Source organism: Sparus aurata, chromosome 13 (assembly GCF_900880675.1).
Source record: "Sparus aurata chromosome 13, fSpaAur1.1, whole genome shotgun sequence".
In the NCBI taxonomy this organism is placed as follows: domain Eukaryota; kingdom Metazoa; phylum Chordata; class Actinopteri; order Spariformes; family Sparidae; genus Sparus; species Sparus aurata.
The window spans coordinates 4077751-4092106 of NC_044199.1; the positions used below are offsets into that span (position 1 = coordinate 4077751).

Here is a 14356-nt window from a genome sequence, read left to right on the forward strand (position 1 = left end):
TTTACACATAGCCTGTGTCTCAGTAGTAGTTAGCTGCACTTTGCTTGCACTGCAGCTACATTTGGATTGTGAGGACTTAATGATGAATATTTCATTTTTAATGCCGATTTTTCAACTCAGTCTGTTTCTTGGGATTGTGACCATGCTCATTACAGTTTAAAGGTCGAAATATGTACTGTGGTTAACAGTCAGTATATAAAGCTATCATGCTGTTTAGCCGTCTATAGGGTCGAACACTGTACTCGTGAAACCCCCCCTTGAGCTGCAATTTCATCCTCTTCTTCAGATTTCATCATGCAGCAGGTGACATCTCACATCCCATCAGTTAATCAGTTCTTCTCTGACCTGGCATCGACTCAGTCTTTGTCCGGGCAATCATGCAGTAGTTCACACAGTTTTTCTGACTTCAGCGTACGTCATTTCAGACCGGCAATAGCAGTCCATCGAATTATGAAGCAACGACTTCCTCAGCGGAAGGTGTTGCTTGAGCATGCCCCGACGGCAGCAAGCCCCGACGGCAGCATGCATCGACGGCAGCAAGCCCCGACGGCAGCATGCATCGACGGCAGCACGCCCCGACGCGCGTGGACTGCGAGGGCCCGTTCAACGCTGCTTGCAGCTTTAATTATTATTATTATTAGTCAAAATGATTACAAGTTTTTAAATACAAAAACATCAAAAGACAAACTATGTTTTATCATTGATTAAATGTAGCGTCATTATCTCATCCATGACACGTGGATTGTTACAGCTTTATTCTGGAGCTCACAATAAATTCATTGTTTCACTTCATCACCTGCATTTTCTGTCTCCAGCTGGTCAATCCTGAACCTGCTGATGAGAAGTTCACTCTCACTGCTGCTCAGTCTGGTCTGCAGGTCTGGAGTTAATGTAATGACAGTGAATCACAGAACAGACCAACACATTGTTTACAGTAACTTTAACTCTCATCACTTCTGTTGAACCAGCGCTCACAAAGATGTGCAAAACTATTGTAAATGTCCATCACAAGGTTAAATCACAATGTGACTGAGAGAGACTGAAAATAAATTGCATTCAGTGAAACACATGTAAGTCTTAACAAAGTTTGCAATAATATCATAGACAATAACAAACCATGAAAGTTATAAAACCTTCATGTTTGTCAGTCACAGACCTGCATTCTCTTTTTCTAGGTCACTTGTTTTGCTCTCGGTTGCCGTCAGTCTAGTTCCCAAAGATGTCAGTTCTGTGGCTTGGACTGAAAAAAAGAAAAATGTGAGTTTTGTTTGTTGATGGTAAAATTATTCTATGAACTATTTATTTTATTGGAAACAAGTTTTATTGTGGAGCTTCCAATCATTACATCAACACTGACACACTTCAGTGGAACATGATCATCACTGAAAAGGAAAAGTAATCAGTCTGTACCTGAATTCTCTCTCTGCAGCAGCTCCACGTGAACATTGAGCTCCACCACCATGTCTCTCAGTGCCCTCAGCTCCGTCCAGATGTCAGAGGTGGTTTGCCTTGCGATCTGCTCGGTCGATTCCTCAGCTGCATGTTTTGGATCTGTGTTCTGGTTGATCTCAGCCACCTCACCGAGGCCTCCGGCCTCCCCCTGAGCCCCTGATCCACACAGACGAGCAGCAACAACAGCAAACCAACAACAACCCTCATCGTCTCCACAAAGGTACAGTGGTAGAGTGGGTCTGTCTTATATCGTCTCCAAACTTCAGCTGGCTGAACGAATGGGAAAAATAACAAGTGTTTCTTGTTTGACAGTTTGATTCAAGGCCTCAGATTATTCAATATGTTCTCTGTGCTGGTGAGAAAATACAAGCTGCTACAGGCTGGAGGAACACTTTAACTGTGACGCCCTCTCATGTAGTCACAACTGTGTCAACACTGTGTTTATTAATACACACACACAGACTAACACTCACAGACACACACTGATCCTGATGCTGCATGTGTGGCTGACTCAACTCAGTGAGTAAAAAGATCAAAGTATTTAAAAAACGTATCCACATCTTTGTTCTTATACAGTGTGAATATTTCCCATGATCCTCTACACCAAAACATCTCCCATCAGAAAATTCATCACAAAATGCAGACTGTCATGTATTTTTCATGCATTTGTAGCAAACAACTATAAATTCTATATAAAAAAGTGTTTTCCACTCTTTATCTCTATTATAGATTAAATAAACATCACAGCATGTATTATTAAGTGCAGTGTCCATGTATTTATAGCTTCCTGGTATCTACTGTCTACTTGTTGTTGCTCAGTCTGTTACATACAATGACATTTGTGTTTTTCTTACAACACAAAAAGCAGGATTGCAGTTCAGTGTCGAGGTCATTCTGATAATATAAAAAGGTGCTAAATAACATTTTTGATGTCATGGCGTCTCTGTTTTGTGTTGCAATGTTTAGCATGCTAACCAGCTAGCCTCGGCCTGCCTCATCAACAATTGTATTATTAATCGCCAGTGATTAATGACCTTTATTATCAAGCAGTGATAGTCCCCTACATTTATATCTTTGGTGCCATCCATGTGAGGCCCATATAGTCTCCTACATAGTGACTCTCTAAAACTCATCTCAGGCTTCACAGCCAACAGTCAATGATAAGAAACAGAATCCAAACACTTGAATGCAACTTTGATTTATTTAAAATTGTTTTCATGTGACGACACAAAAGTGAAGTCAGATTGAGAATCACATTATTTGATTCATGCAGTGAATGTACAGAAAGTTGTCCTGGAGGCAGCAGTGCTGAGATATATCAGCATTTTATAAAGATTCACAGTTCAGCCAATAACAACAGGGTTTGTGACAAATCAGTCACACAGCAGCCTGAACAACATCCTCACAGTGTGAAGAGAAGGGAGCCACTGAAGCTGCTGTGGTTATTAGCACTGTCATGGATAGAAAAACCTGATGGGAGAACCAGGTGAATTTCATCTCCTGCTGTCAGCTCCAACACCAGAGAGTTAGTCAAATACCCAGGGACGTTATCGTTGCTAATCTCCCAATTATTCATAATCCGTTGGTTGTTCTTGTACACATGTACAGCTACATTACCACCATGGTAACAATACCCAGTGAACTGGAGATTGTAGACACCTTTGACTGGTGCTGTGAAGAAACCTACAGAGTGAGAGCAGAAAATGAAAAACAGGAACAACTGATGTATGTAAAATGTCCACATGTGAGGTGCAGTATGTTACCTGTAGATGGATTGTAAGCATTGCCAATGTTGGTGAAGACCTTGCTGTATTTCAGTGTGATGTCTGTGTTGTATGGTCCAAGTTGTCCTGCGTTTGTCAGACCTGCGTTGAAGGCCACCTTTGGTTTCTCTGATGACAAGAAGAACATTTAATGTGATAATTCGACTGAATCAGACTAAGTAAACTGTGTGTGTGTGTGTGTGTGTGTGTGTGTGTGAGTAGATACAACCCTCACCTGCATTTTTTCTCTCCAGCTGGTCAATCCTGGACTTGCTGATGAGAAGTTCACTCTCACTGCTGCTCAGTCTGGTCTGCAGGTCTGGAGTTAATGTAATGACAGTGAGTCACAGAACAGAGCAGACATCAAAATATCAAACTGTTAACATGCACAACACATTTACAGTAGAGACCCTCATCTTATCTACAGAATGAACACTTAAAAATGTTCACACAGTCCACCACTTTGGATTGTCATGAATTTATGAACACACTTCATGTTCTCCAAAGGATGGATCCCACCGTGACGCCCTGACGTCTATTCTCGCGTCACCAGGAGGCGGAAATTTATGTTTTTTTAGAAATAATCTCAATAGCTGTTGGATTGATTACCTTAAACTTTGTTACACACACTCATGTTCCCCTCAGGATGAACTGTAATCAATTGTTGATCTCTTAACTTTTCATCTAGCTCCATCATCTGGTCAAAATGTTGTCAAGTCAAAGAGAGTTTGGTTTGTGAAGAAATTACTAACCCTATTTGCCATTTGTATCATATTTGATACGCAAGTTTCTGAGACCTCTATCTTGTCAACATAATCAATACTTTCCTTAAAAACCTGGGCCTGTATTCACAAAGAATCTTAAGGCTAAAAGTAGCTCCTAACAGGCGAATTTAGGAGCAACTCCTAAAAATAATGGGCGTGTCAGTCGTAACTTTAGGACTCCTAATTTTTGAAAATAAGAGTTATTCACAAAACATTTTAAGCCTAAGTAGCACCTAAGTCTGGGAGACCTTAGAAGTAGTCCAGAGGACTCTTAACCCACTAAGACCTAGTCACAGCCAAATGTTTTGGAGACGCTAAATGACAGGGAATTATTAAAACGATGTCGGATGGACCGTGAAGGGATTGAAGTTGTGGTTGCGTTGGTGAGGGATGCAATAATGTCCCCAACCAACCGAAACAATCCAATAACGCCAGAGTTAAAATGTTGGCAACACTCCGGTATTTGTCTAGGGGGAAAATGCAGCTCTTCGCACGGGACTAGTTTTACCTGGGGACCTCAAGTGATTTAGTAATTATCCCATCACGTCAGTGTTTTGTGTGGCGCATTCGCACATGATAAGCGAGGTCTGTGTTTTAACTCGAATTCACTGACATATACACCCGGATTGATCGCAACGGAGCCCTTACTGGAGCAGCACAACGGTTAGATATGGACATTTTTAATATAATAATTGGTGAGACTGTTGAAAGATGGAAACATTTTCCTTACCGCATGCTGCCATGCATGTTATACATCTAATCTTTCGAGATTTCGCTCATCTGATGAGCCTCCTGAATTTGCACCCAAAATGCTGTCAAAACTTTCATTCATAATTCCCAACGCAGCCTCCATAATTCTCGAACGGGATAAAGGCAGAAAAAGGTGTGGAAAACACAAAAAACCTTAAGAAAAACAAAAAGACGAGCCCAAATCACAGAGATGCCGATTCGCACGGGACTAATATTATCAAATGACCTCTATGTTTGGTAAAATATAATAGGTAATTTGCGGTGGAATTTTTACATTACAAATTAAGGACATTGCAGATTCGCACGGGATTAAGATCACAGACGACCTCCGCAATTATTACAAATTACTGGAGGTCCCCACGTTATACTAGTCCCGTGCGAATAGGGCTTTTGTCAATCGGAAAAAGTTGCATACCATCAACACACAAATTGTCTTTGACGCATGTTACAATATACTGGACATTGTTGTGAAATGGCCCGGATCAACACACGAATCCCGAATTTTAATGGAGAGTTGTTTGACGCAGCTTTTCGAGCAAATGCCGCTTTTATTGACAATTAATTTGTTTTTCATCGCAATCTTCTAATTTGTAAATTTTTGTCCTAAGTGTTTTTGTTTGGGGGGGGGGGGGGGGGGGGGGGCACTTATTTCTCAAATAAATACATTTCTTTATCCAATATCTTTTCATAGGCTTTGTCATGGGCTTGTAGGCAACTTCCTATTATCACTTCATGCATTGCGTAGTATTCTGCCCACTAGTGGATAATCATTCCACTGCAGGCAGTGGAAGGACTTTTGGGCTTTTTCAAAATGGCCGCTGTCGTTAAATCATTCTCACACTTTTGGCAGGAAAATCTTTGCTAAGTTTCAAGAAGTTACAGTAGGAATAACATCTATATTGTTACTAATTTTTTTCAAGTAAATATGTTCTGTATTGAATCAATGCATAATTACTCAATGATTCATTCTTTATATTACAGTTAAACTGTGTTAAAAATGTGTGTATCAAATTTGATACTGCAGGTATTTATCCCTGAATGGTCATGTCACATTTTGTGATGGAATCAACACTCAATCCTACCACAATACAACCACACACTATTTTGCAAGCACTGCACCAGCAATCACCTCTCACATGCCAACTGTGAAGGTATAAGGTGCATTTTTGCCTGAACAAGGACCGAAACTGTTCTTGTGCAGACGACAAGTGAAAAAAAAGACTGTGAAAAGTTTTATGTATAAAAAAACAATGAGAGAAGCTGCCTAATTTGTTCTATATTTTCAAATGTTATTTGCACAATTTGATTTATATCTAAAATCAACATTGTTTTGAGCAAAAAGTTGCCAAAAAACGCCCCAATGTATCAAATGTGATACAAAAAATATCTCATAAACAAAATGATATAGAAATTTTATTTTAACTGATTTCGTTAAAAGGTTTTATAAACATCTCAGTTCCAAAAAATTAGAATTTTCTGACAATGTTTTGATGGGTCAGGCTTTATAGGGCTAAATATTCTCAACATTCTGAACAACTTGTAACTTTTTTAACTGAAACTTAAATAATGTTCAAAGATGTGCACCGTACACTGTTAACACAGATTAAAATAATATCACAGACAATAACAAACCAGTAAAGTTATAAAAACCTTCATGTTGTCAGTCACAGACCTGCATTCTCTTTTTCTAGGTCACTTGTTTTGCTCTCGGTTGCCGTCAGTCTAGTTCCCAAAGATGTCAGTTCTGTGGCTTGGCCTGAAAAAAAGAAAAAATGTGAGTTTTGTTTGTTGATGGTAAAATTATTCTATGAACTATTTATTTATTGGAAACAAGTTTATTGTGGAGCTTCCAATCATTACATCAACACTGACACACTTCAGTGGAACATGATCATCACTGAAAAGGAAAAGTAATCAGTCTGTACCTGAATTCTCTCTCTGCAGCAGCTCCACGTGAACATTGAGCTCCACCACCATGTCTCTCAGTGCCCTCAGCTCCGTCCAGATGTCAGAGGTGGTTTGCCTTGCGATCTGCTCGGTCGATTCCTCAGCTGCATGTTTTGGATCTGTGTTCTGGTTGATCTCAGCCACCTCACCGAGGCCTCCGGCCTCCCCCTGAGCCCCTGATCCACACAGACGAGCAGCAACAACAGCAAACCAACAACAACCCTCATCGTCTCCACAAAGGTACAGTGGTAGAGTGGGTCTGTCTTATATCGTCTCCAAACTTCAGCTGGCTGAACGAATGGGAAAAATAACAAGTGTTTCTTGTTTGACAGTTTGATTCAAGGCCTCAGATTATTCAATATGTTCTCTGTGCTGGTGAGAAAATACAAGCTGCTACAGGCTGGAGGAACACTTTAACTGTGACGCCCTCTCATGTAGTCACAACTGTGTCAACACTGTGTTTATTAATACACACAGACTAAGACTCACAGACACACACTGATCCTGATGCTGCATGTGTGGCTGACTCAACTCAGTGAGTAAAAAGATCAAAGTATTTAAAAAACGTATCCACATCTTTGTTCTTATACAGTGTGAATATTTCCCATGATCCTCTACACCAAAACATCTCCCATCAGAAAATTCATCACAAAATGCAGACTGTCATGTATTTTTCATGCATTTGTAGCAAACAACTATAAATTCTATATAAAAAAGTGTTTTCCACTCTTTATCTCTATTATAGATTAAATAAACATCACAGCATGTATTATTAAGTGCAGTGTCCATGTATTTATAGCTTCCTGGTATCTACTGTCTACTTGTTGTTGCTCAGTCTGTTACATACAATGACATTTGTGTTTTTCTTACAACACAAAAGCAGGATTGCAGTTCAGTGTCGAGGTCATTCTGATAATATAAAAGGTGCTAAATAACATTTTTGATGTCATGGCGTCTCTGTTTTGTGTTGCAATGTTTAGCATGCTAACCAGCTAGCCTCGGCCTGCCTCATCAACAATTGTATTATTAATCGCCAGTGATTAATGACCTTTATTATCAAGCAGTGATAGTCCCCTACATTTATATCTTTGGTGCCATCCATGTGAGGCCCATATAGTCTCCTACATAGTGACTCTCTAAAACTCATCTCAGGCTTCACAGCCAACAGTCAATGATAAGAAACAGAATCCAAACACTTGAATGCAACTTTGATTTATTTAAAATTGTTTTCATGTGACGACACAAAAGTGAAGTCAGATTGAGAATCACATTATTTGATTCATGCAGTGAATGTACAGAAAGTTGTCCTGGAGGCAGCAGTGCTGAGATATATCAGCATTTTATAAGATTCACAGTTCAGCCAATAACAACAGGGTTTGTGACAAATCAGTCACACAGCAGCCTGAACAACATCCTCACAGTGTGAAGAGAAGGGAGCCACTGAAGCTGCTGTGGTTATTACCACTGTCATGGATAGAAAACCTGATGGGAGAACCAGGTGAATTTCATCTCCTGCTGTCAGCTCCAACACCAGAGAGTTAGTCAAATACCCAGGGACGTATCGTTGCTAATCTCCCAATTATTCATAATCCGTTGGTTGTTCTTGTACACATGTACAGCTACATTACCACCATGGTAACAATACCCAGTGAACTGGAGATTGTAGACACCTTTGACTGGTGCTGTGAAGAAACCTACAGAGTGAGAGCAGAAAATGAAAAACAGGAACAACTGATGTATGTAAAATGTCCACATGTGAGGTGCAGTATGTTACCTGTAGATGGATTGTAAGCATTGCCAATGTTGGTGAAGACCTTGCTGTATTTCAGTGTGATGTCTGTGTTGTATGGTCCAAGTTGTCCTGCGTTTGTCAGACCTGCGTTGAAGGCCACCTTTGGTTTCTCTGATGACAAGAAGAACATTTAATGTGATAATTCGACTGAATCAGACTAAGTAAACTGTGTGTGTGTGTGTGTGTGTGTGTGTGTGTGAGTAGATACAACCCTCACCTGCATTTTTTCTCTCCAGCTGGTCAATCCTGGACTTGCTGATGAGAAGTTCACTCTCACTGCTGCTCAGTCTGGTCTGCAGGTCTGGAGTTAATGTAATGACAGTGAGTCACAGAACAGAGCAGACATCAAAATATCAAACTGTTAACATGCACAACACATTTACAGTAGAGACCCTCATCTTATCTACAGAATGAAAACTTAAAAATGTTCACACAGTCCACCACTTTGGATTGTCATGAATTTATGAACACACTTCATGTTCTCCAAAGGATGGATCCCACCGTGACGCCCTGACGTCTATTCTCGCGTCACCAGGAGGCGGAAATTTATGTTTTTTTAGAAATAATCTCAATAGCTGTTGGATTGATTACCTTAAACTTTGTTACACACACTCATGTTCCCCTCAGGATGAACTGTAATCAATTGTTGATCTCTTAACTTTTCATCTAGCTCCATCATCTGGTCAAAATGTTGTCAAGTCAAAGAGAGTTTGGTTTGTGAAGAAATTACTAACCCTATTTGCCATTTGTATCATATTTGATACGCAAGTTTCTGAGACCTCTATCTTGTCAACATAATCAATACTTTCCTTAAAAACCTGGGCCTGTATTCACAAAGAATCTTAAGGCTAAAAGTAGCTCCTAACAGGCGAATTTAGGAGCAACTCCTAAAAATAATGGGCGTGTCAGTCGTAACTTTAGGACTCCTAATTTTTGAAAATAAGAGTTATTCACAAAACATTTTAAGCCTAAGTAGCACCTAAGTCTGGGAGACCTTAGAAGTAGTCCAGAGGACTCTTAACCCACTAAGACCTAGTCACAGCCAAATGTTTTGGAGACGCTAAATGACAGGGAATTATTAAAACGATGTCGGATGGACCGTGAAGGGATTGAAGTTGTGGTTGCGTTGGTGAGGGATGCAATAATGTCCCCAACCAACCGAAACAATCCAATAACGCCAGAGTTAAAATGTTTGGCAACACTCTGGTATTTGTCTAGGGGGAAAATGCAGCTCTTCGCACGGGACTAGTTTTACCTGGGGACCTCAAGTGATTTAGTAATTATCCCATCACGTCAGTGTTTTGTGTGGCGCATTCGCACATGATAAGCGAGGTCTGTGTTTTAACTCGAATTCACTGACATATACACCCGGATTGATCGCAACGGAGCCCTTACTGGAGCAGCACAACGGTTAGATATGGACATTTTTAATATAATAATTGGTGAGACTGTTGAAAGATGGAAACATTTTCCTTACCGCATGCTGCCATGCATGTTATACATCTAATCTTTCGAGATTTCGCTCATCTGATGAGCCTCCTGAATTTGCACCCAAAATGCTGTCAAAACTTTCATTCATAATTCCCAACGCAGCCTCCATAATTCTCGAACGGGATAAAGGCAGAAAAAGGTGTGGAAAACACAAAAAACCTTAAGAAAAACAAAAAGACGAGCCCAAATCACAGAGATGCCGATTCGCACGGGACTAATATTATCAAATGACCTCTATGTTTGGTAAAATATAATAGGTAATTTGCGGTGGAATTTTTACATTACAAATTAAGGACATTGCAGATTCGCACGGGATTAAGATCACAGACGACCTCCGCAATTATTACAAATTACTGGAGGTCCCCACGTTATACTAGTCCCGTGCGAATAGGGCTTTTGTCAATCGGAAAAAGTTGCATACCATCAACACACAAATTGTCTTTGACGCATGTTACAATATACTGGACATTGTTGTGAAATGGCCCGGATCAACACACGAATCCCGAATTTTAATGGAGAGTTGTTTGACGCAGCTTTTCGAGCAAATGCCGCTTTTATTGACAATTAATTTGTTTTTCATCGCAATCTTCTAATTTGTAAATTTTGTCCTAAGTGTTTTTGTTTGGGGGGGGGGGGGGGGGGGGGGCACTTATTTCTCAAATAAATACATTTCTTTATCCAATATCTTTTCATAGGCTTTGTCATGGGCTTGTAGGCAACTTCCTTATTATCACTTCATGCATTGCGTAGTATTCTGCCCACTAGTGGATAATCATTCCACTGCAGGCAGTGGAAGGACTTTTGGGCTTTTTCAAAATGGCCGCTGTCGTTAAATCATTCTCACACTTTTGGCAGGAAAATCTTTGCTAAGTTTCAAGAAGTTACAGTAGGAATAACATCTATATTGTTACTAATTTTTTTCAAGTAAATATGTTCTGTATTGAATCAATGCATAATTACTCAATGATTCATTCTTTATATTACAGTTAAACTGTGTTAAAAATGTGTGTATCAAATTTGATACTGCAGGTATTTATCCCTGAATGGTCATGTCACATTTTTGTGATGGAATCAACATCAATCCTACCACAATACAACCACACACTATTTTGCAAGCACTGCACCAGCAATCACCTCTCACATGCCAACTGTGAAGGTATAAGGTGCATTTTTGCCTGAACAAGGACCGAAACTGTTCTTGTGCAGACGACAAGTGAAAAAAAAGACTGTGAAAAGTTTTATGTATAAAAAAACAATGAGAGAAGCTGCCTAATTTGTTCTATATTTTCAAAATGTTATTTGCACAATTTGATTTATATCTAAAATCAACATTGTTTTGAGCAAAAAGTTGCCAAAAACGCCCAATGTATCAAATGTGATACAAAAAATATCTCATAAACAAAATGATATAGAAATTTTATTTTAACTGATTTCGTTAAAAGGTTTTATAAACATCTCAGTTCCAAAAAATTAGAATTTTCTGACAATGTTTTGATGGGTCAGGCTTTATAGGGCTAAATATTCTCAACATTTCTGAACAACTTGTAACTTTTTTAACTGAAACTTAAATAATGTTCAAAGATGTGCACAGTACACTGTTAACACAGATTAAAATAATATCACAGACAATAACAAACCAGTAAAGTTATAAAACCTTCATGTTTGTCAGTCACAGACCTGCATTCTCTTTTTCTAGGTCACTTGTTTTGCTCTCGGTTGTCGTCAGTCTAGTTCCCAAAGATGTCAGTTCTGTGGCTTGGACTGAAAAACATGAGTTTGATGTATTTTTATGAAGGGTTGAATACATTTCTAACAAAGCTTGAAATACACAAACTGTGTTTTGTCATTAATTAAATATAGCATAATTATCTCATCCATACCACGTGGATTGTTACAGCTTTATTATGGAGCTCGCAAAAAATTCATTGTTTCACTTCATCACCTGCATTTTCTCTCTCCAGCTGGTCAATCCTGGACTTGCTGATGAGAAGTTCACTCTCACTGCTGCTCAGTCTGGTCTGCAGGTCTGGAGTTAATGTAATGACAGTGAATCACAGAACAGAGCAGACATCAAAATATCAAACTGTTAACATGCTCAATACATTTACAATACAGATTCTCATCTTATCTCCAGAATGAATACTTAAAAATGTTCACACAGTCCACCACTTTGGATTGTCACGAGTTTATGAACACACTTCATGTTCTCCAAAGGATGGATCCCACCGTGGCGCCCTGACGTCTCTTCTCGCGCCCCCAGGAGGCCAAAATGTGTGCTATTGAGAAATTATCTCAACAGCTGCTGGATTAATTACCTCAAACTTTGTTACACACACTCATGTTCCCCTCAGGATGAACAGTAATCAATTGTTGGTCTCTTCACTTTTCATCTAGTTCCATCACGTGAGAGTGTGGATCCCCGAGTGCAAACTAACAGGAAGGCTTGAGGAGCGGTCCACCATTACTCTCCTGCCTGTTTCGTCTCACTCAGGGATTTACATTTTTTTTGTACCATGACGGCGAGGCGCCGAAGATACAGCGGCAAACGTGAGTTGTTCAAAAACCTTCTTTTTAGTAAACTCTGTGTACACAAACAATGTTCTCAATGCTCGTGTTCATGTGTAGAGACCCTGGTGACACTACGAGCAAAGTTTAATGTTGTGTTGAGCCTTCTTAGTGTTTTAGAAATAGAGATTTTGATGCCAGCGTCAGAGTGCCCCAGCGCTCCATTGAAACTTAGCTCGCCCGAAAATGAAACTACAGTAAATCTTAAAAGTGCCTGATTCTTCGTAATTATGCTTTTACACAAAGGTTTGACTCATATACATTCCCAAATAAAGCCTTGGTTTCTTTTGGGCGAGAGTTTCACTTTGAGTGGAACATGATCATCACTGAACAGGAAAAGTAATCAGTCTGTACCTGAATTCTCTCTCTGCAGCAGCTCCACGTGAACATTGAGCTCCACCACCATGTCTCTCAGTGCCCTCAGCTCCGTCCAGATGTCACAGATGGTTTGCTTTGTGATCTGCTCGGTCGATTCCTCAGCTGGATCTTTTGGATCTGTGTTCTGGTTGATTTCATTCACCTCACCGAGGCCTCCAGCCTCCCCCTGAGCCCCTGATCCACACAGACCGAGCAGCAACAACAGCAAACCAACAACAACCCTCATCATCTCCACAAAGGTACAGTGGTAGAGTGGGTCTGTCTTATATCGTCTCCAAACTTCAGCTGGCTGAACGAATGGGAAAAACAACAACAGTCCAATTTAAACAATTGATGGCACGATGTCTAAAGTCCATGGCACAGGTGTTTTTAGTGTGTGTAGATAATCACAGTATGTGTACAGAATGCTGACAACATCAACTATCCAATAAACAATTATTGTTTTACTGCACATGTTGTAGGCTGTTTCATGGACTTAGTGCAGGCTGCTCTACTTGTTAGGTCAAATGTTTGTCAGAATTTCAAACCAGAATCAGCAGCTACTGCAGGTGATGAAGAGTATAGTTTCTGGGCTTTTCTTCTCAAAGGTGTCGGCGTGTAGTTTGATCATAAAATGATTCTGCGGAGGCAAGGCTGGATGGAATGATGAAGCAGTCTTTATTAAAACAGAATCTAGCGCTTTGAGTCCGGATCAGAAGCGGCCACGTTCTGATATTGTCAAATCTGTGAACAAAACGATGCCAAAATGCTTTGCCCACTGCCCCATGAAAACCTCAGCCTTTGCTCTTAGGAGTTTTACCAAGTGCCACTTAAAATTTGCAGTTCTTATTTTCAGAACTTATAAAAGTTCTTCTGACTTCAAATCTTTTGGATTTGATGAAATGATGAATATACTGCTCAGAGCTCAATCAGTCTATTAAAGAAACATGATTAGCATGTTGTCATACTTCCCAGCATTCATTGTTTCAGAGTTCTCCTGAGATCCTCTTTTCATAGAGCCTGTAATAGGCGACATTTTGTGATGAATCATGGTTGTTTACTTGGACCGTAATGAAAAGATTGTTGTCCATGATGAAGGTTAGAACTGGATTCAGTACCTCGGCCCTCCTGTTGACCTGGACCTCAGTTTTTAAAGCTGATACAAATACGTGGATTTCTCAGTGAAGGTCTCAGATGATTCGATGAAATCTCTGTGCTGGTAAAAAAACAAAAGTTGGGTCGTAGAACATTTAAACTGTACTGTGTCAACACTGTGTTTATTAATACACACACATAGACAAACAATCACAGACACACACTGATCCTGATGCTGAGGCCTTCTAGTGTGACTGAGGGTTATCTGCAGGGTGGCCGCAGGGTTGTAAAAGGTAGGGAAAGGTAGTAAATTAAATTAAGCCAAATTAAGGCCAGTAAAAAGTAGTAAACGTCATCTGACGAGGTAGTAATTTTAGGAG

At 39.9% G+C, this 14356-nt stretch overlaps 1 protein-coding gene across 1 annotated transcript; it reads right to left on the bottom strand.

Annotated features, from left to right (window-relative positions):
* Positions 1–2706: 2706 nt before the first annotated feature.
* Positions 2707–13123, bottom strand: LOC115594018 (complement C1q-like protein 2). The gene is made up of 5 exons (XM_030437782.1): positions 13056–13123; positions 6655–6831; positions 3451–3534; positions 3216–3344; positions 2707–3135 (listed from the first exon to the last, which is right to left on the bottom strand). Exons 2-5 carry the CDS (start codon positions 6704–6706, stop codon positions 2855–2857), a joined length of 546 nt encoding a protein of 181 aa, XP_030293642.1. The 5' UTR covers positions 6707–6831; positions 13056–13123; the 3' UTR covers positions 2707–2854.
* Positions 13124–14356: the final 1233 nt, after the last annotated feature.

Bases quoted from the DNA above. Each gene is read 5' to 3' on its own strand.
- LOC115594018 (XM_030437782.1), bottom strand. From the start codon at position 6,706: ATGGTGGTGGAGCTCAATGTTCACGTGGAGCTGCTGCAGAGAGAGAAT. The intron at 3,535-6,654 runs GTACAGACTGAT...CATTAACTCCAG, and splicing joins GCTGCAGAGAGAGAATTCAG to ACCTGCAGACCAGACTGAGC. The intron at 3,345-3,450 runs GTGAGGGTTGTA...TCTTGTCATCAG, and splicing joins GCTGGAGAGAAAAAATGCAG to AGAAACCAAAGGTGGCCTTC.